This window comes from Lontra canadensis, unplaced genomic scaffold, assembly GCF_010015895.1.
Source record: "Lontra canadensis isolate GAN:19392208 unplaced genomic scaffold, GSC_riverotter_1.0 scaffold13, whole genome shotgun sequence".
NCBI classification, from domain to species: Eukaryota; Metazoa; Chordata; class Mammalia; order Carnivora; family Mustelidae; genus Lontra; species Lontra canadensis.
In genome coordinates, this window is record NW_022631007.1 from 29,488,255 (window position 1) to 29,511,710 (window position 23,456).

At 36.8% G+C, this 23,456-nt stretch overlaps 1 protein-coding gene across 3 annotated transcripts in view; it reads left to right on the forward strand.

Annotated features, from left to right (window-relative positions):
• The first annotated feature begins 5,012 nt into the window (after positions 1–5,012).
• Positions 5,013–23,456, forward strand: part of TANK (TRAF family member associated NFKB activator) — an 89,262-nt gene continuing 70,818 nt past the window's right edge. The window contains exon 1 of one of the 3 annotated variants that reach the window (XM_032857944.1): positions 5,013–5,156. Coding sequence is in view for 1 of the 3 variants with exons in the window: in XM_032857940.1 (XP_032713831.1) it covers positions 22,033–22,040 (8 nt within the window). In the remaining 2 variants the exon portion in view is untranslated. Of the gene's footprint in view, positions 5,157–21,548; positions 21,688–21,768; positions 22,041–23,456 lie in introns of those variants that run through there. The other 2 variants (XM_032857943.1, XM_032857940.1) reach the window with 2 other exon arrangements.

Genomic DNA, 23,456 nt, shown 5'->3' on the forward strand with positions numbered 1-23,456 from the left:
TGAGAGGATCTGTATTAAATGAAGGGTCCTATAATGGGCATCCTGGCTGCACTATAGTAAAGTTCTCCAAAGCATGGACTTTGGAGACAGATGCCTATTTCCATTTATTAAGCTATGTGCACTTGATTAAATTAGTTAACTCCTTTATGTCTCTATCTTTTTTTCTATAAGACAGCACTCTCCTCATAGGGTACTTACCAGAATTAAGTGAAATAATACATGCAAAGTACTTAGAATTGTGCCGGCCCACAGTAAATGCTACATAGGTATTAGCCATTATTATCTAATCTGAGACTTTAATGTCCTTGCAGGATTCCCAAGCAGTGGTCATTCATCTTATGCTTGATTTTTCCCAGTAATTGGGAACTCATTACCTCCCAAGGTGATCTATCTCATCTTCTTACTATTGGAGTATTGATCTTTCTATAGTGAGTCAAAATTTGTTTTTCTCGTAGTTCCTACTTAACTAGTCTCAGGTCTACCTTGGAGCTACAGAGAAGAATTTAATTGATATTTGAACACTGTCATTTTGTTCTCATTTTCTTTAAGCTAAACATCCTCCATTCCTGCAATCATATACATGTAATATGGATGAGTATTTTGCAACTAGTTTGTCTATGATCATCTTAAAGAGTGGTACCTAGAAAGTTAGAAATGAAAGCAAGACTAGCATTCCCCTTATTCTCAAGAACATCCCAAAGTCCTATTCATTTTGGAGCTTTTTATCATCCCCAGATTACTACCTCAAATAAAACTCTTAAGCCGTGTTTGTATGACTTCTACTAAGCTGCATCTCATCATCTCCTTTCTGGGATCAGGCCACTTTTCCTGCTTTTTTGTTTGTTTGTTTGTTTGTTTGTTTGTTTGTTTCTAGGATGGTGGTAGGAATGGCATTAGTAATTAGACCGCTTTATAACTACTACTTTTTTTTAAGATTTTATTTATTTATTTGAGAGAGAGAGCATGAGAGGGGAGAGGTCTGCGGGAGAAGCAGACTCCCTGCTCAGCAGGTACCGTGACGTGGGACTCCATCCTGGGACTCCAGGATCATGATCTGAGCTGAAGGTAGATGCTTAACCAACTGAGCCACCCAGGCACCCACTACTATTAAAGTTCATGTTGGCACTGGCCTGTAACTTGGGTTTCCAAATATTTTTTTTAGATTTTAGTTCTATCAATCTTTTTATCATACATCACTAAGTGTCCTCTTTATTTTGATAATCAAAAATATATAGATATCGTAAGATGAGGAGGACAGAATACTGGGAAGCCACAGCTCTACTTTTGTTCCTATTCTCAAAAATAACAGGTCTGAGGTACTTATTAACTGCACAGTCTATCTATGTACCTCACACATTTATTTTTTAAGGAAAAATACCAGGAACACTAAAACAGTGTCTATCATCAAGACTATAAATAATCCTGTACAGCATTAAAAAGCAAATTAAGATTTTTTGATAAATTTTACTTATAAAGCTTTGGAAACAAGCAAAAAGTCACAAGTTTAGCCCCAAAGAAATCAAAGTAGAAAGGCATAAAGTATGTTTTTAACACTTGGTCCTTTTGCTTGTTCAATCCCTGGATATCTAGGCAGCTCTTCCTGAGTTGCTCAGGCTCTGGGGACTGCCTCTCTGCCCACAAGCACCTTGTATCTCCGGTCTTACCTTTGGTATTGGGAACAGGAAAATGTTGTTTGCCTACCTGTCTCTTCCCTAAGGTCATGAGCTCCTTAAGGGCAAGAAATAGCCTTTTATTTATTTTATTTTTTTTTAAAGATTTTATTTATTTATTTGACAGACAGAGACCACAAGCAGGCAGAGAGGCAGGCAGACAGAGAGGGGAGGGGTAAGCAGGCTCCCCGCCAAGCAGAGAGCCCAACGCGGGGCTCGATCCCAGGACCCCGGGATCATGACCCAAGCCGAAGGCAGAGGCTTCAACCCACTGAGCCACCCAGGCGCCCCAAGAAAAAGCCTTTTAATAATCCCTATACCCAGCACAGAACCTAACACATAATAGATAATAAATGTTTGTTGAATAAATAATTGAGCAAGCATGCTAACTATATATCCTCACTCATATAAGGCCAGTCATTAACTGAGATTACAGCCTAAGTATAGGAACTGTAAAGACTAAGGCTATTTCCCTTTCCCTATCTCTTCCTACTTCAACCACATTTCCTTTCCCCATTCATTATGGCCAGAAATTCCATTAAATGGGGACACCTTTAACTCTACAACTCTCTAAGATATAAAATGCAAATATCCCCACCAGAGAAGCAGTACTTTGACATAAATTTATATTAAGTTGCAAATTAGTGATAACTAACTACTCCCTCCAGTGCAGTTTACAGAGATTTCGGTGTTAGCAGAAAAAGAATATCCATTATCCCTGCAGAGTCCAGCCCTGCTTTGGCCCTGGGCTAATAAAATTGTAGAGCTTTAGCCCGCCAGCAAGCAGAGGCAAGAAAATTCTGCTGTTTCCACACATATTGTGCCTGGAGCAAGGATCCACCCTGAAGTTTCCCATGTGATCATCTGAACCAAGTTCCTTGATGGGACACCTATCCCAAGCAGCCCAGCTGCTGAGCGAGCTTCTAGCTTCAGAGTTGCAAGTATCTGCGTCCTCACATGGAGGAGAGAGCCTAGCCCTGAATCCCAGTTAGCAATGAAGAGCCCTGACCTTCTTACCAGGTACTGTCCCCAGAGGAGACTCTGCTTTCCTGGGATTCTTCTTAGGGGGGCCTTGGGGATCTGCCCATAAGAACCCTGCTGTCCCAAGGTGGTGATAGCTTCCTTACTTGATTAGGAACTCCTTGGCCATTCACCTCTGCCTAAATGGGAACCTGACTTTTGCCTCTCATTCTCTAGTTTGGATTTGGATCACCCTCCCATCTCCTCCTGCCTTGGTCATTGTACCCTAACCTTTGCCATCCTGGCTTGGTGCCATTTTGCTCCTTCCTCCCCCACAGTAATCACCGTATTTCAATCTGCCTGGTCACGTGGTTTATGACTCTGAGAGGAAAAAAGGAGGGGGAGGGAATAGGAAAAGGAACTGCCAGAGACAACAAAGATAAAAACTTCCATCTGTCTCACATGTTTTGTCTAAAGCCAGAACTGCTCCATGACACAGGTTTTAAATTCCATGCACTCGGACAGAATTCCCTCAAAAAGCATCTCTAACTACAGCTTCTCCATCTTGCCTCAAGACCCTCCTGCAACCAGCACCCTACCAGGTTGAGACCAAATTCCCAGGAATAGCCAGTTCTGCTGGAGCTTGGTCATCAGCCAAACGCACATGCCAAAGCAAATAGAAGAGGGAAAGGGCATAGAATGGAGAGACCGAAGGGGCATTCCCCAGTTAAGCCAACACACTGCTTTAAAAAAAAAAAAAAAAAAAAAAAAAAAAAAAAGCTGTGTTTATAAAATTCCACTCATGCAAAAATATAAATTCTTTTTTTTAATTTTAAAATTAAATTAAATTTAAAAAAAATTTTAAAGATTTTGTTCTTTTTATTTGACAGAAAGAGAGGGAGCACAAGCAGAGGGAGTGGGAGAGGGAGAAGTAGGCTTCCGGCCGAGGAGGGAGTCAGATGTGGGGCTCAATCCCAGGATCCTGGGATAGTGACCTGGGCTGAAGGTAGACACTTAACGACTGAGACACCCAGGTGCCCCCAAAATATAAATTCTGGAGAAGAAAATTTTCCTTCCGCTTTTTGTTTTATTTTGCTATATTTACAGTATTAGATAGGTTTTACTTATCCATTGCATACAAGAAAGTTTAAAGTTTGCTCTCAGTAAGATAGTTGTAAAACACAAGTGCTGAAAGAAATTAATACTTCACTCTATGTTAGATGAGTAAATGGAATGTTTTTCATTACATGCTTATTCATCATTTTAGATGCCCTAAACGTATTTCCTTCTCACAGAACAATTTCATCATGAGTAGAAATATCTCAGGCTTACTTAACATCTAATTTAAGAGAGAGCGGTACGTGAAAGTAGAAAACCAGACTGAGAATCAGAAGCTTGAAATTCTAGTCCTTCTAACAGTGGAACTTCGGGTAAAGTCTCAAAGTCCTCATCTGTAAAACACAGGAATTGAACAGACTCTCCCTCCATCTTTTGTTGTTGTTGTTGTTGTTACAGTCATTTTCCTGTTCAGCAACTTGGTGTGCTAAGAGTGTGGTACAGTAAAAAAAAAAAAAGAAAAGAAAAGAAAAAGAAATGCACTTGGATTCAAAAGACTCAGCTGCCTCCAACTTTATGACTTTGAACGTCTACCCTCTCCTGTTTCCTCATCTGTAATAAAAAGGAAATGGAACAAATGGGGTCTCAGGACATTTCCAGCTCTAAAATTTTATAACAAAGAAAAGTGTCTGCTGTGCATATGCTGCCTTCCATTTGCATGTAAAACTTGATGTTTTGCTCCAAGTAGCCTGAGAAGAATGGATGCATTTGTGAAACATTTCCCTTGTGTGCTGGAACACACATGCCCTCAGCCACACGAACAGGGCACCTTAGTTTCCAAGGACAAAGCTGTCTTAGGAGCCTTTCTGGCTTCATTTTTCTTCTTAGTCTCCGAGACCATGCTCTGGAATCCAGTACAGGCTTCATCATTACTAGGCTTCTTCCTAGTGACCTCTGTAGGCCTTAAAGCAAAGGCAACCACACTCAAATCTAGTCTTTGCCTACTGTTTATAAATATACTGCTCAGGTTTAAAAAAAAAAAAAAAATGCCTTCTTTAAAGCTAAAAAAAGAAATTTTCCAAACAGACTTTAACATTTTCTTACATGAAAATGTGCTTAATCCAAAAATATTTTTGTGTTTACAATTTCTGATGCCTTAACTCTTCACGAAAAGAATCTTTGATTCAAAAGGAAGTCAGAGCTACAGGCACGGGTGGTTTACAGAACATTTTCTGGTAGTCTTTGCTTCATTTCAATATCTTGCCACGATTGGCTGTTGAGAGCTACAAATAAGGAAGTCTTCAATTTAGGGGATTTCTCAGTGGAAGTTCCCAGTGCAACACAAGGGAGAGCTCAGGACGGTTTGGGCAACATTGCTAGAGCCTGCAGATAAAGCTTCCAGACTTCGTAACTGACCACTTCTTTCAAGAGCACTAGTCTGTGAAGGAAGACTGATAACCTGGAGAAGAGGTAACCAAAGTTTTAGTTGTTCCTACCAATTTAATTCTCAACCTAGCAAGGTGGCGGTCATGTCTTAGATTGAAGTGTTGCAGATTTGTTCTACTCTTGCTTCTACAAAGTGAGTAATTTATGACATGATTCGATAATGTCTTTGTATTCATTGTCATAATTGGAAATTTGGCCCTTAAAAGGTGGAGTCCCTAACCAAGACTAAAGAAAATTTTTAAATACTGTGATCTTTTTACATTCTTCCCAACTTTTAAGATCAAATTTATGTCTCTACTTGAAATAATTTTTTAAGTTTATATCTGGAATATATGAGCCTTCTCCAATAAGTGGTTTTTATAACATAATGTAAGACTTAAAAAGATATGTATTTGGCATAATTAAGTTGTATGTAGCTTACTAGGTTGAACAGTAAACTAATACTATATATATTTATACTTTGGGGGAACTAAATTTTTAAAGATCAATTCTGGCCTGATCCAGTGTGTCCCTTCAAAAATTAACTCAAGGTTAGTATTTTTTCATCTCCTAAGAAACACACGTAAATGAATATTTTTTACAGTAAAATATTAACCTTACAGACAACATTGCGTTTTCTATCTTAGAACATTTAAACTTTGGCCATTATAGTAATCCAGTCTTATTCGCACAAATTGGCCTTTATTTTCACAATCAAAAATGAATGCTGGGGTTCCTGGGTGGCTCAGTGGGTTAAAGCCTCTGCTTTCGGCTCAGATCATGATCCCAGGGTCCTGGGATAGATCCCCACATTGGGCTCTCTGCTCAGCAGGGAGCCTGCTTCCTCCTCTCTCTGACTGCTTCTCTGCCCACTTGTGATCTCTTGTCTGTCAAATGAATAAATAAAATCTTTTTAAAAAGAATGAATGCTAAAAATTATGTAGTATTTTCTCAAGAATAATCCTAAGAGGGGTGGCTCAGTCGTCAAGTCTCTGCCTTCAGCTCAAGTCATGATCCCAGGGTCCTAGGATGTGGTTCCCTACTCAGCAGGGAGCCTGCTTCTCCCTCTCCCACTCCTCCTGCTTGTGTTCTCTCTCTCACTGTGTGTGCGTCTCTCTTTCTCTGTCAAATAAATAAATAAAATCTTTAAAAAAAATAGTCCTAAGGAAAGTTGATAGTTGAAACAACTAAACAGCGAAAATCATTATCAACACCAATAGCTGCTGTTTATTGAATGTCTGTGGGAGAAAAACAGTAACAGGGTCTTCCAGCTAGTAAGTGGCAAAGCCAGGGCTCAAACTTGAGTTCATATTGCTTCTTTTTTTTTTTTTTTCTGACTCTCTGTTACTGCTGCTCTGCCGTCGTACAATATTGAAATAACATTTTGAGATGTCTTTGCCGAAGTGCAGAGTGATGGGGAAAAAAGGAAGATGACTTGGCCAAGGTCACAGACCAGCAAAGTCATTCATAGAAGCTTAGAAGCCATTCCAAGATCTCTCTTTCCTCACTCTCCCACCCCATTCCCCTCATTCCTTCCAGGATGCACGTCCGCCCATGCACAGGTGCACACGTTTGTCTACTTCCATGCAGCAGGGGACATGGGGCTGTAGATGAGGTCCAACATGATGGAGGTTCCTCCAAGCAGCTACTTTGGGCCCCAAAGCACACATAAACACATAAAGAAGTGTTTATTTCTTTTGAACACTTGTGACAATGAAAGAGATGGCCAAGTGGAAAATTTTAAATCAATTTGTTAAATTCTGCCCAGAAAGTTCTAGTTGGAATTCCATGGAACTTACACACTAATTAGAGGGAAATGATCATCCTTACAGTAAAGAACCTTCCTATCTGCACATATTTTTTTTCTCTCCATGTATTAAAGCCCCGGGAAATACGATAAGTCATTCATTTATTATAAAATATATTTCAATGTATTTTATTTATATTTATTATAAAATATACCTCAATATATTTTATCTTCTTTGTGTATAGGGCTGGGGATGTTTTTTTGGATAGGGACGTTCTTTCCACTGTATTTTCTAACCAATTACTGCTAGCATTTAGAAAAGTTCTTTATTTCATATTTTTATCTTGTATCCAGCTATTATGCTGATCCTCTATTTGTTCCAAATTACTTTAGGTAATTCACATGTGATGCCTAGTTAAGAAAAATATAATTTTTCTCCTCTTTTTTTTCTTCTCACCAAAACTCCTAAAACAGTGTTTAATAACAGAGGAGATAGAAGTTAACTTTGTCTTGTTCTGATCTCAGTGGGAATTTCCCTAGTGGTTAACATTAAGAATGATGATGGCTGTTGGTTTGAGATAAACATATTTATCATAAAATACAAATAACTACAAAATCTACTTCTCATACTGTTTTATGAAAGGTATATCAAGACTTCATGTTAACCTATATTCAATGTCTTTTTGGTGTTATTAGAGATAACTGTAAGGTTTTTGTACTTTAAGGAATATAGTTCTCTGCTATTACACAATGCAGTAATTGCCTTATTTAAAAATTCAGTGTTATAGGGGGTGCCTCAGTGGCTCAGTTGGTTAAGTCTCTGTCCTCAGCTCAGGTCATGATCTCAGGGTCCTGGTATCAAGGCCCGCATCAGGCTCTCTGCTCAGCGGGGAGCCTGCTTCTCCCTCTCTCTCTGCCTGCCTCTCTGCCTACTTGTGATTTCTCTCTCTGTCGAATAAATGAATAAAATCTTTAAAAAAAAATTCAATGTTATCAAAAATCATGCCTCCATAATAAAGGTAGGTTTATAATTATAAAATATATTTAGTTATTGCTCTAGTTAAAATAATAAATCGGTTGATCAAAATGAACCAAACCAAACCTACACATTTCCTCATTCTCTCTTTAATCCACATGCTTAGATGTCTCTTCTCTATTATTTTGGCTTCACAATTCAGTTCACAACTCAAATTAGCAGAAAAGAATGAAAATAATGTGGCATAGCCAAGGAACACTATCCAGGCAGAGCAACCAGATACTCAAACAAAGCAGCTGTTCCTATGCTTTGTGCAAAAAAAGCTTTCCCCCTATGATAATTGTGCTAGTTGCAAGCCACAATTGTGTTATAACCAACAGCAGTATGCAAAATGTGTGTCCAAATTAATTCATCTTACACCAATTTATATTAAGAAAATGTATGTTAAAAGAAATCTGTAAATTGTTGAGATCTTTTGCTTTCATTTTCACAAGTGAAATTACTTTGTATTTTTATTTTTTGATTAAAAACACCAAAGTTTTCCATGTTCTAAAAAGTTTAATGAGAGTTATCTGCTCCTTGAAATGTTTAAAGAGCAAATCTTCACACTGTTTGTCCTTGGCACCCACTTTTGGAAGTAATTCTTTAAAAGCTTTCCAATATTTTCTATTGTTATTGATCTAGTTGGGTTTAATGCTGTTTTTTCCACCCAGTTAAGGTGGTTTATAAATGATCTTTTTCATCAAATTTTTCAAAGGTATTAGCAAACACAGCATTCTCTTGTACTTTTTTTTATCATCTCCATAACTATGTGGATAAACTTTTTCACCAATAATTTTGTTCATTAATGTTTTCTCTCTCTCTCTTTTTTTTTTTCCTGATTGAACATGTCAGAGAATTTATCTCTTGGATTTATCATTTTATGATCAGGTCTTTTTTTTAGTAGTTTTTGCTTTTATCTTACCTGTATTTTCTCTTTTGAGATTCATCTATTTAAGGGGGGAGGGGGCTAAAGGAAAGGGAGAGAGAATCTCAAGCAGACTCCCCACTGAGCAGGGAGCCTGTTGTGGGGCTTGATCTCTGGACCCTGAGATCATGGCTTGAGCCAAAATGAAGAGTTGGAAGCTTAACCAACTGAGCCACCCAGACACCCCTCTTTATTTTCTTAATGTCTCTTATTAGACTACAATATTTTAGTTTTTCTCTTTTCAGTTTTTGAGTTAAATGCTTAGTTCATTTATTTTTACTATTTCCTGTTCTTAATGAAAGTATTTAAAGCTAAGAATTTTCTGAGCACCATTTTAACTATGTCTTACAACTTTTGATAGGTCACTTTCACATCATTGTTATTTTGTTTTTAATTGTAGCTTTATTTCCTCTTTGATCCAAGAGCTATTTAGGACAACCCAGTTGTTTTCAGTTAATGGCCTTTGTTTGTTTCGAACAGTTTTAGATTTAGGGAAAAATTGCGCCAACACAACAGAGTTTCCATATTATCACCCTGCCTTGTCTCATCACATAATTTCCCCTATTATTAACATTTTACATTAGGATGTACATGTGTATGTGTTACAATTAAGGAACAAGTATTGATATGTTTTTATTAACTCAGTCTATAGTTTATTCAAATTTTCATATTTCTTTCCTATTTTAAAAAATTGAGGTAAAATTCACATAACATAAAATTAAACATGGTAAATTAAATAATTTGGTAGCATTTATTGCATTCACAGGGTCTTGCAACCAACACCTCTATCAAGTGTCAAAACACTGTTATTACCCCAAAAGGAAATCCTTTATTAGAATTAGTTAAGCAGGTGCTCTGCATTTCTTGTTCCCCTCAATGCCTGGCAACTGCCAATCTGTCCTCTGTCTTTATTGATATGTCTGTTCTTGGTGTTTCACATAAATGAAATCATATAATATGTGTCTTTTTCTGATTGGCTTCTTTCACTTAACGTAATGTTTTCAAGATTCATCCATGTTGTAGGATATATCCGTACTTTATTCCTTTTATGGCCAAGCAATATTCTATTGTATGTATATGCCACAATTTGTTTATCCATTCATCGATTGTTGGGTAGGGTAGTTGGGCTATTTTTACTTTATGGATATTGTAAATAGTTTTGCTATGACCATGTATTTATATGTATTTGTTTGAGTACCTGTTTTCAATTCTTAGGAATATGCCAAGTGGTAGAATAGTGGGTTGTTCTGTTTGACTTTTTAAGGAAGAACCAAATAGTTTTCCACAGTTGTCAAGCCATTTTAAAATGCCCACCAGAAATGTATGAGAGCTCTGATTTCTCCACATTCTTGCCAACTCTTGTTATTTTCCTTTGTTTTTGTTATTATTATTATTGCTATCTTAGTGCAGGCGAAGTGGTATTTCATTGTGGTTTTGATTTACATTTCCCTGATGACTAATGATATGGAGAATCTTTCATGTGCCTGCTGGCTATGAGTATAGTCTCCCTGGAGAAATGTCTGTAAGTCCTTTAGCCATTTTTAAATTGGGTTGTTTGTCATTTTGCTGTTGAGCTTTAAGTGTTCCTTATGTATTCTGGATTCTTAGAGTTTCATCAAATATGTGACTTGTAAATATTCTCTCCCATTCTGTAGATTGTCTTTTAATAATGTCTTTGATAGGACCTTTCAATGCCCAATTTTTCTATTAATTTTTTATGAAGTCACATTTATTTTTTCTTTTCTTGTTCATGAGTTTGGTATCATATCTAAGAATCTAGTGCCAACTTCAAGGTCATAATGATTTACCACTATGTTTTTATCTAAAAGTTTTATAGTTTTACTTGTTAAATTTAGATCCATTTTTAGTTAATTTTTGTAAATAGTGTGAGGAAAGGGGTCCAACTCATTCTTTTGATTATGACTGTGAGTTGTCCTAATATCATTTGTTAAAGAGGCTACTCTTTCTCCATTGAATAGTCTTGGTGTCCATATCAAATATCAATTCATCAAATACGTATGGGTTTATTCTTCACTCTCATTTGTAGTCCATTGATCATATATCTATCCTTAGACTGATACGACACTGTTTTAGTTACTGGAGCTTTGTAGTAAGTTTTTAAATTGGAAAGTATGAGTCCTCCAACTTTATTTTTCTTTTTCAGTATTCTCTTGGCTATTCAAGGCCCCTTGTAGTTCCATCTGAATTTAAGGATCAGCTTTTACATTTCTGACACAAAAAAGGCCATTGGAATTTTGATATAGATTACATTAAATCCATAAATCATTTTGAGAAGCATTGTCATCTTAACAATATAACTTCTTTTAATCCATGGGAATGTCGTCCCATTTATTTAGATCTTCATTTCTTTCAGCAATGTTTTGTAGTTTTCAATATATGAGTGTTTTACCTCTTTGGTTATATTTATTCCTAGATATCTTATTTTGGGGATGCTATTATAAATGGAATTATTTTCTTAATTTCCTTTTTGGATTGTTCATTGATGATGTATGGAAACAACTGATTTTTGAGCATTGCTCTTGTATCCTGCACTGTTGCTAAACTCATTTACTAGCCCTACTAGCTTTCTTGTGGATTCTTTGGGACTTTCTATACATAAGATAATTTCATCAGCAAATAGAAATATTTTTACTCCTGGCATGCCTGGCTGGCTCAGTCGGTGGAGCTTGCATGCAACTTGGAATTGTGAGTTTGGGACCCATGTTGGGTGTAGAGATGACTTAAAAACAAAATCTTAAAAAAAGAGAGAGAGAGAGAAATATTTTTTTATTTTTATTTTTATTGTTTCTTTCTTCTTCTTCTTTTTTAAATATTTACTTATTTATTTACTTGAAAGAGAGAGAAAGAATGAACATAGAGGGAAGAGGCAAAGGGAGAGGGAGAGAGAATTCAAGCAGATTCTGTGCTGAGTGTGGAACCCCATACAGGGCTCCATCTCAGGACACTAAGATCACAACCAGAGCTGAAACCGGGAGTCTGATGCACTCAGGCCCCCTTATTTTTATTTCTCTCTAATTTATATGCTTTGTATTTCTTTTTCTTGTTTAATAACTCTGGCTAAAACTTTCAGGACAGTGTTGCATAGTAGTGGTGAAAGGATGCATCCTTGTCTGTTCCTGAAATTAGTTGGTAATGTTCCAGTCCTACACTGTTGAGTACAATGTTAACTGGAGGTTTTTCATAAATACTCTTTTTCATGTTGAGGAATTTCCCTTCTAGTCCAGGTTGCTAATCTTTTTTTTTTTTTTTTTAATATTCATGAAATGGTGTTGGATTTTGTAAAATGCCTTTTCTGCATCAATGGAGATCATCATGTGGGGTGTTTTTCATTTATTCCATAATGTGGTGTATTGCACTGAATAATTTTTTTCTTCTTTAACCACCCTTGCAGTCCAGGGATAAATCACACTTGGTCATGATGCATAATCTATTTAATATGCTATTGGACTCTGTTTGCTAACATTTTGGGAATTTTAAATTTTTATTCATAAAGAACATCATTAGTTTTTAGTTTTCTTTTTTCTGTTGTTTTTATCTGGCTTTGATATCACAGTAATGCTGGCTTCATAAAATGAGTTAGGAGTATTCCCTCCCCCTCTGTTTTTCTGAGTTTGAGAAGGATTGGTGCTAATTCTTTTTTAAGTGTTTGTTAGAATTCTCCAGTGAAGCCATCTGGTTCCGGACTTTGTTGGGAAGTTTCTGATTATCGATTCAATCTCTTAATTTGTTTTAAGACTGTTCAGATTTTCTGTTTCTTCTGATTTAGTTTTCATTGTGTGTTTCTAGGAATTTCTATATCTCAACTAGATCATCTTATGTGTTGGTCTGTGATTCATAGTAGTCTCTTATAATCCATGTTATTTCTATTTGGCTGATGGCAATGTCCCCACTTGCATTTCTGGTTTTAGTTATTTATTATTCTCTTTCCTTTTTTCTTCTAAGTCTAGAAAAGTTTTGTCAAATTTACACATCTTCTCAAAAAACCAAGTTAGACTTCATTGATTCTATTGGGTTGGGTGTTTTTGTTTTGGAGGGGGTGGTTGGTCTATTTCATTTATCTCTGCTCTAATCTTTATTATTTCCTTCCTTCTATTAGCTTTGGGTTTAGCTTGCTCTTCTTTTTCTGATCCTTGAAGGGTAAATTGGGTTATTGATTTCAGAGCTCTCTCCTTTTCTAATGTAGATGTTAACTACTATTAATTTCTTTCTAAGTGCTGCTTTCAGTCATCTCATAAGGTTTGGTATGGTACAATTTTGTTTTCATTAATCTCTAAGTAAATCTAATTTCCTTTGTGATTTCCTCTTTTGATCAGTTGTTTAAGAATGTGTTGCTTAATTTGCACATATTTGAATTTTCTAGTTTTCCTTCTGTTATTGCTGTCTAGCTTCATTTCATTTTGGTTGGGAAAGATACTTTGTATGACTTCAGTCTTTTTAAATATATTGAGTCTTTTTTTGTGGCTTACCATTTGTTTATCCCAGAGAAGTTTCCATATCTACTTGAGAAGAATGTATATTCTGCTCTTGTTGGGTAGAATGGTCTATATATGTCTCTAGGAGCTTGTTGATTTATAACATCATTCAAGTCCTCTCTCTTTCTTGATTTTCTAGTTTTCTACCCGTTATTAAAAGTGGTGTAGTAAATTCTCCAACTGTTATCGTAGTACTATTTCTCCCTTCAATTCTATCAATATTTGTTTCATATATTTGGGGGATCTATTGTTTGATGTGTAAATGTGTATAATTGTTAGATCTTTTTGATAAGTGACCCTTTCATCAATATATAATGTCCTTCTTTGTCTCTTGTAGCAGTTTTTGACTTGAAAGGTATTTTGTGTTAATATAACTGCCATGGGGGTGCCTGGGTGGCTCAGTGGGTTAAAGCCTCTGCCTTTGGCTCAGGTCATGATCCCAGGGTCTTGGGATCAAGCCCCACATCAGGCACTCTGCTCAGCAGGGAGCCTGCTTCCCTTCCTCTCTCTGCCTGCCTCTCTGCCTACTTGTGATATGTCTGTCAAATAAATAAATAAAATCTTTAAAAATATATATATATAACTGCCACATGTTTCTTTTGGTTACTATCTGCATGGAAAATCTTTTTTCCATCATTTTACTTTCAAATTAGTTGGGTCTTTGGATCTAAAGTAAGTATCTTGTAGTAAGCATATAGTTTGATCATATTATATTATCCATTCTGCTAAGTTTTGCCTTTTGATTAGAGAGGTTAATTCATTTATATTTCAAGAAATTACTGATAAGGAAGGACTTACTTCTGCCATTTTGCTATTTGATTTCTGTATGCCTTATACCATTTTTCTGTTCCTCACTTCTCACATTAGTGCCTTCTTCTGTGTTTAATTGATCCTTTGCTTTGTACCCTTTTATTCCCTTATCATTTTATTTTATATATATGTATACTTTTTTTAAAGATGGTGTCTTAGTGCTCATTCCCTTCTCATCTTATTTTATATATGTGTATATATATATATATATATATATACATATATATATATTTTTTTAAGATGGTGTCTTAGTGCTTACTGTGGGGATTATAAATAGGAACTTAAATTTATAACTATTAAATTTTAATTAATACCAACATAGCTTCAATAATATACAAAAGCTTTACTCCTATACAGCTTAGTTCCTCCCTTATGTTGTTGTAATCACAGACTTTATACATTATGTACCCGTTAATATAGATTTATAATTTTTAAAGCATTTGTCTTTTAAATCATAGGAAATAAAAGAGGAATTACAAACCAAAAATACAATTATTTTTGTTTTCATGTCCATCAATGTAACTGTCAATGTCAAATTTTTTCTTTGTAATGCTTTGAATTATTGTCTAGTAGCCTTTTATCTGAGCCTAAAGGATTCCCTTTATCATTTCTCATAGAATAAGTAAATCTACTAACACTGAACTCCCTCAGTTTTTTATGATCTCAGAGCATCTTAATTTTTCCTTCATTTTTGAAGAATAATTTTGCCAGATAGAGAATTCTTGGTTGACATATTTTTTTTTAGCACTTTAAATTTGTCATCCCACTGCCTCCTAGACTCAATGATTTCAAAGTGAAATTGGATGTTAATCTCACTGAGGATCCCTTATGCATAATGAGTCACTTTGCTCTCAGTACTTTCAAGATTCTTTCATCTGCGGCTCTCAACAGTTTAATTATAATGTGCTTCAGTATAGGTCTCTCTGAGTTAATCTTATTGGAGTTCATTGAGTATAACATTTAGAAATCGTCAGGAGAGAAAATGAAGAATGAGAAGAACCATTAGGAGGCTAGTATGGTACATAAGGATTGATGGTGCCTTGAACAAGGGGTTGGCAGTAAGGACAGAGAATGGAAATGAGGACAGCATGTAACAACGAAGACAGAAAGTATATGCATGCAAGAAATGTTGCAGAGGAGAACTCATGTGAGTTACCTTATTGGGTGACTGATTAAATGTCAGAATGTAAGAGTTTTATATCTTTGTTCTATGGGGCAATTTTTTTTCTTTCTTCCTCTATTAATGTGAAAATAAACACACAGTTCTGAATTCTATGTATAGCTACTTACCTTCATATTAAAAAAAGAACCCTAAAATAATATATGTTCAATTATCGTAGAATGACATCCTATCTATCATTGGCTTATTTCTATAAGAAGAAGATAAGAAAAATGGTAAATTAGAACTTTTCACTCCCTGCCACCTCTCTTCCACCCACTTGAGTTGTTGTTGCTATAAAAAGGTATTTTAGAATACATTTTATTAAATTATTTATTTATACTTGTACCCTATATCTTCAAAATTACTTTTAATAGCCTCATTATATTTGCTGCAAATTTTCACTTAATCCAGTAGTTATTTCTAATATTTACAAATATTTCTTTTATCTTGAATTTTACCTTTCCTTTTTTAAAAAATGTAATTCCCTTCTTGACTATCTAAAGTGTATCTTCAACTATTTCAGGAAATGGGTAGTATATTTCTGAACCTTGACGTATCAAAGAATATCTTTTTCATTTCCTATGTGAATGATAACTTGGGTGGCTATAGACTTTGTCAGTTAAAACTTACCCACACAACTGTAGATGTTATTCTAATCAGCCTCTGAAGTTTAATATTGAAAATAGTCTATTTTTCTTTCTTTGCAAATAATTTATTCTTTTCTACCTGTATTATTCTTCTTTTTTTTTTTTTTTCTGCCTGTATTCTTACTGAATTCTTTCCATACCTTAGATATAGGAAAACTTCCCTTACCCTCTCAAGCCTGGACTCCAGTGTGTTTTCAAAGTACCCTATTCTAACCCTTATTATAATACTTAATAACCATTGTGCAGCAATTGCCTTCTTTTTCTACATATGTTACCCACCACAGAAACTAAATTCTTTTAAAGTAGGACTGTGTTTTGGTCATCTTTGTATCTCTAACTTTTAGCATATAGCAAGCACTCACAAAATATTTGCTGAATATATAAATAATTGATAAATACTTTCATATCAAAATTTTTATCAGGATATGTCAGAGTGTTTTGTCTCTTTTCATTACTACATTTCAAAACTTATTAAGTCCTTTGCATCTCCAATTGCTTTGGATATATCTTCTGATATATCTTTGGTTGCTATTTCTATTCTATTTACTCTCTCTCTTCTTCAGGAATATGTTAGAGCACTTTCTTTCCCCTGTCCCATTTCATGGTTTTCTTCTGTTTGTCCTTTCCATTGACATTTGAGAGAGTTTTTCAGGCTTTTACTCTAATCATTGATTTAATATTCTGCAGTATTGATTCCATCCTTGATTATGACCAAATAATTATTTTAATTTTGCCATTGTGTGTTTTATGTCCTTACAGTCTTAACTTATCCAACTTTGTTTTTATTTCTCCCTGTCTCTTAACTAGGTCCATCTTTTCCTTAGTGTAATATTTTGTCTAATATGACATCTCTTTTTTTCACAGAAAATGCAAAGCACATTTTTCCCATTTACTTACACTTCTGGTAAGCCATTTTCCAAAGTGTTCGTTTTCTCTGCATTTTGAAAACTCTTTTTTTTTCTTCCTTTATGCAGCATAATCTTTTCAAAGGGATGCTTTGTCTTCTATTCTCTCATTCCAATCATTCTGTGGCCCTTACTAACCAGATGTATGGATTTTCCTTGGTTCATATCTGCCTGCTTTCTCTTAGTTCCTCAGCACAGATATGAAGCTGAGAGACAGGTAGACATGCACAGGTCACAGGGACTTTTTTGGCCTCAACCTGACATCTATTAATTTTTCACTATAGGTATTGACCTGAGGTGAGATCCCTTACCATTATTGCCTAGTTATTTTAGTATGAAGAGGAGGATTCTTGGTTAATCAGAAGCAATCATTGGTCTTTTCCTTGTTAGGAACTCTATATGAAAAATCAAAGTCTCAGGGATAGTCAAACACAGAGCTCTGGGTTTGCTCATCGCTTTCATTATTGGCTTCACATAAAGCATCACATTTATCCACTTCCATTGGGCTTGTGTTAGTATACTCCAAATCATAGCTCCAAAGATAATAATAAAGAGAAGTACTCATGGGCACACTGAGGCAAAGAGAGGTCAAATACTATGTGTGGGTCACACATAGTAGTGGGGTTTCTACCCAATTCACTAGCAGGTGCCAAGAGGCAGATCATTTTACCACTGTTGTTTAGGCCAGCAGATTTCCTCATTCTCAAGCAACAAAGGTTATGTCCATTTCAGCTCCACAGTTCTTGGAAATGACTGGAAATCCTGCCAAATTTTGTCACTAGGACACCTGTGGGTAGACTTACAGCTATTCTTTTGATGTTAGTTGTTTTTTGTTTGTTTGTTTGTTTGTTTGTTTGTTTTCTTACTCAGAAAAAGGTGTCCTTTGGGAAAGACTCAAGCCCAAGAGAGCAAAGCTTGGCAAGTGACTAGCCATGTCAGCCAGGTGCATGGTATATGGCAAAGTCTGCTCAACCATACGTGCTGGATCTGGTCATCAATTCTTTCTTTCAGTGCTATTATGAGTTCTCATATTTTTCTGATTTTTTATGAGGCATTTAATTTAGAGTCTGAGACACAAACAGCTAGTCCAGATGTCATCCTAAATCGGAAGTCAACCAGATTCTATTAATAGTGATACTTCACATCAAAGATTTGACAGAGATCATTGATGCATACCTGACATTCCAAGTTGTAGTAAGTGTTTATACTGGCAGCTTTCCTTGTCCCTAGATTTATATTCAGAACACTCAGTAAAATATTAAGCAGTTTTGAAAATATCACCTAAAATATTTTTAATGAGTCTGCAGTTCTCATTTGCATCCCATTCTACCCCATAGTACTGCTTGCTAGCCTAAGATATATATAAATACAATATAAGTAGAGGAAATTTGAAGTGAAATTATGTCATTCTTCTAAAGGACTAAATCTCAAATAAATGTCTCCATTTGTGTCCTAACCTTATAAAACATACTGTATGTCAGTTCTAAAAAATTCATCATCATTATAGACAAAGGAAAATGTTTGATGTTATCTTAGCCTAAATCTTGTCTATTTACCCCAGCATTCATGCATGTTTCACACACTAGAGAAGTACGCAGCCATTTCTGTTTATGACTACAACATCATGAGATTGAAAAGGGAGAAAAATATATATTTAAGAAATGTGTATGTTTAATATTTTTATTCCTTTTTCAAAGCTCTTAACACCTCCACATTCAAAATGCTTATCATTTAGTTTTAGATTCTAGATGTATTATTAACATCCCACTATTTCAATTAGAAATTATCAAAGCAGCTCCTTCAATTTGCTCAAAAGTTGGGTGAGATCGACTTCATTAAAATAAAAAAATTTCTGCTCTGCAAAAGACACTGTCAAGAGACTGAAAAGACAAGCCACAGACTGGGAGAGAATATTTGCAAAAGATACATCTGATAATGGACTATAAGCCAAAATACACAAAGAACTTTTAAAGTTCAACAACAAGAAATCAAAGAACACAAATTTAAATGGGCCAAAGACCTTAACAAATATCTCACCAGAGAAAATATGCAGATAGATGGCTAATAACCATAGGAAAAGATGCTCTACATCATATGTCATCAGGGAATTGAAAATTAAAACAATGAGATATACTACATGCCTGTTAGAATGACCAAGATCTAGAACACTGACACCACCAAATGCTGGCAGGGATGTGGAGCAACAGGAACTCTCATTCATTGCTAGTGAGCATACAAAATGGTGCAGTCACTTTGGAAGACAGTTTGACAGCTTCTTTCAAAGCTAAACATACTAATTATATATATGATCCAACAATCCCACTCCTTAGTATTCACCCAAAAGAGTTGAAAACTTATGTCCACACAAAGACCTGCACACTACTGTTATAGCAGCTCTATTTATAATTGCCAAAAGTTGGAAGCAACCAAGATGTCCCTCAATAGGTGAATGGATAAATAAACTGTGATACATCCAGACGCTGGAATACTATTCAATGCTAAATTCAATACTATTCAGTGCTAAAAGACAAGCTATGAAAAGACATGGAGGAAGCTGGAATGTACATTATGAAGTGAAAGAAGTCAATCTGAAAAGGTTACATACTTTTTGATACCAATCATATGACATTCCGGAAAAGGCAAAACTATGGAGACCATACAAAGATGAGTGGTTGACGAGGATTGGGGGTGCGAGGGATGACTAGGTGGAGCTCAGAGTGTTTTCAGGACAGTGAAACTACTCTAGTATAGTATGATACTAAAATGATGGATACATGTTATTATATATCTGTCCAGGATGAACCTTAAAGGAAACTATGGACTTTGGAAGACAATGTTATGTTTATGTAGATTCATCAGTTGTGACAAACATTCTGCTCTGGTGGGAGATGTTGATAATGGAAGAGTTTTCTGCATAAGTTGGGATGGAGAGTATATGGGAAATCTCTGTATCTCCCACTCAATTTTGTTATAAAACTAAAACCACTATAAAAATTATTTTTTTAAAAAAGTGCTTGACTGTCGTATTTAACTTGATCGCTTATTATAAGAAACTGTTCAACTGATCACAATGTTATATATGAGAAGTTTCTGTTTGTTTAAATGATTTTTACAATACATTTTGGTTTTGACTTTCAAAACTAAGCCCAATATTAAAAAGAGCACTGTAACTTGGTAAGTTTTTAAATCCGTGGATTTACAAGCCTAAGGAAAGAAGTACAAACATCCATGGTTCAGAAGTGTGAGGAGAAAGTGTGGCAATCAGAACCGGAGTCTCCTGCTCTAACAAGAAATACAATCCCAGGAAGAGCAAGATGCTAAGTTCCCCGAGAAGATAGCAGCTTCCAAGTTACGTGGGACTGTATGATCAGAAGCAAGAGAGCTCAAGAATTCCAGACTGGGCTTGAATCTTTCAGGATGCAGAAAGAATCATTGGCTAAAGACTTAATCAAGCATGGGTTGGCCAAGATCTCCAGGACAAGAAAGTTCTCAACTTCAGAAATTTTGTCAAATCTATGGATGTAAAGCTATGTTCTAGAGTAGGCTGTGCCTGATAACAACATATAGTATTCATGGTCATTTTAATCCAAGCTATCAAACTTTACTTCAGTGTCCTGAGGATGCTTGTGCTTGGTGATGAGGTCTTTTTCAAACCCTCTCAACCCATGTCAGATATGTGCAAAAGTGGTGAGATTTTTTAAAAATATTTTTAAGCTAAATAAATAACATAGGTCATTACTATGGAAGCTTCAGAGAGTGCTACATGCATTCAGCCAGGTGCAATCAAGCTCCAGTCAACGTGGAAAGTCCTAGACTTCAGGGCTCTCAGGAGGCTTCTGCAAGTGCTGTGGATCTGAATGTTCTGTTTTAGTGCAAGGAATCTGAGGGAAAACCTTTTTGGTGGCAAGGATCCGGCCTGACATGAGTGACTCTGGACAATATCTTTCATTTGAAGAACATTCTAAAATTTACCACGTGGTGTTGCTCACGTTATTGGACTGACCTTCACAACCACCCATTCAGTGAAGTAGGTTATCACTGTCTCTATTTGTCCGATAAAATATTAAGATCCATTAGGTTAAGCAACTTGCCTGAGCCCGCAGGTATCAGAGCTAAAACTGAGAGTTCACGCACTTCTAAAGGTATCTGTCTAAAATTTCTATCTTGGAGAATGCTCAAGTCGAGCTAGGAAATGGAATAATGGAGAAGTCTTAATTCATGAGAATTTTCTGTAAAGATCTACTTGTATCTGGCCACCAATTCAACTTTAGCAAGCACATTTAGTGAAAGGTATTACAACTGGGAAAAAACCAAATGGGTGTGCGTGTGTATGTGCGTGTGTGTTGTGTTTCTCAGTGTGGACTTTAATCACCTTAATCACATTCACATGAGAATCCTATAAAAATGCAGGTTCCAGGCTTCACCCCAGTTGCCCTAACTGTACGATCTCTAGGGGTGAACTAGTAAATCTACATCTTTAACAAGCGTCTCAGACGATTCTTGTATATGCTAACCCACAGACAGGGTGATATTAGACCTGGCTATTTTCTGTTTAGGAAAAAAGTCTCCCTAAGTCCCTCAGGTGGCCTTTAACCTTGACATTGTTGACTTTCCGATGCAGTACTTCAGCGAGGCGAGGCCAGGCGGGGTGAGGAGGGGCGGGGCCGGACAGTGCTTGGGTGGGCGGGGCGGTGCTTGGGTGGGACGGGAGGGGTCCGGCCTGGCCTGGCGGGGTGGAGGATGAAGGGTTAAAAGCTCCGCGCGCAGGCGCTGCCCTCTGAACTGGAACGGAAAACAACTTCCGGCAGACTCCTTCGGCCGGGCGCCGCCGCGCCGGGGCGTGAGAGACAGGCGCGGAAACCCTGAACTGTGAGTAAGAAACTTCGCGAATGAGTTGGTTTGTTGGAACCCGTCGAGCACAGCGGCGGGGAAGTTGTGTGTGTGAGCGAGGGCAGTACGGGTGCCGCAGGGAAAGAAGCCGACGAGCCGCGGAGACGACCTGTTCTCAGAGTGGAGAGGAACGTTGAGCCAGAAAAACTACCCGGGTGTGCGTCCCGGAGCGGACCCGGGAGGGGCTTTCCGAGCCCGCGACGTCAGCGCAGCAACGTTCTCCCCGCCGCGACGCTCTCTGGGGAGGGATCCAGCCCAACTCCGAGTCCACGGCTCGCGGTGACTTGACTTCCACGCCGGGGAAGAGGGGAGGCAGGGCTTGCGATGTCAGGGTGAGCAGTGGGCCCCGTCACGAGTGTCCCAGACTCCTTCGGCGCAAGGGTTGTCTTCCGGAAGCTAGTACTATCGTGGTTATTCTTTCGAAAACTTTTAAGTTGGTCTTTCTGTTCTTCCCAAGGTGGTTGCTCAGTTCCGCTCTCTGCTTCCCTGTGGGGTGTCATCATAGCCGTGTCAATGAGAAGTGGGGTAACTTCCCCGAGGGTCACGGAAAGAATGGGTGGGCGACTGGAAAAAGCAAAAGCAAACCCTATCCCCAGTGGGAACCCAGGCGTCAGGTAGGGTCTCAACTCGGATGTAAACTGAGTAGCAACGAGTTAAGGTGTAAAAATCTCTGCCTGTCAAGAAGTGAAGAAAGTAAGGGGAAGATACTCAAACCAAAGACAAAGAGTAGGTGTGTCTCCCTTGTTATACTATAACAAGCAAAAATTGAACAGCCTTGCTATGACAAGGGTCCTTATCTCTCTGGTGCTTTTGACAAGTTGTCCAAACGGAGAAATGGTAGTAATGCAAGTCAGGTGACATGAAAATAAGGGAAAATGAAATGATCTGCTTCCTTAACGTGGTGGAATACGCATTTCAGACAAGGGGTAGCGGAGAAGCAAGCAGTGTAATCCGTTGAAAAATTATTTTTGCATCATTGGGAGGAGAGGGAAACCCTAAAATGATACGACCATGTATGAAGCCAGCAATTTATAGAGAAAATGAAACTTTTTTTCTCAGCTCTTTCCCCAGTCGTAGTACTTCATAAGGCCTTCCGCGTCACTCTTACATGTGCATAAATATGTTATTTCATTTTCTTGTGAAAGTGAGAGTATATATGCATACTATTCTGTTATCTGCATTTTCAGACAAAAATATAAGGTGAAAGTTTTCCCATACAAAGCTCTGCTTTATCTTAACGTCAGCATGGTATTCTTTGTCAGGATGTACCATAATGTAGTTAACTATTTCTTGACATGACCTCTCAATATATTTTGCCCATTATGCTTCAGAATTATTTATCTGTATTTTATTAGGGTCCAGGTATAGTAATCCTTTGTGAAATATATGGCAGATATTTTCAAGAACTGTCAGTCTTTTGGTTTAAAATGACCAGATTTTTTATCACTTAAGAAGATAGCTCCCACTCAAAAATGACTAACTGTTTTTCCTATATTGTCTGTTAATTCTTTTATAGTTTTTTATGCTTTACTCATTAAAATATCTGAAAATTATTTTTGTACATTATATAAGGTAGGGATTTAGCCGTTTTTCCTGAAATCATTTGTTAGAATCATTTCTTCCTGACTGGAGTACTACCTCAGTATAATAAACTTCCGTGTATACATGGGTCTTTTGTTATTATTATTATTTTTGTGTTGCTTTTTTCTGTTTGTCTCTTCCTATACAAATACCAATCTCCTCCGGGC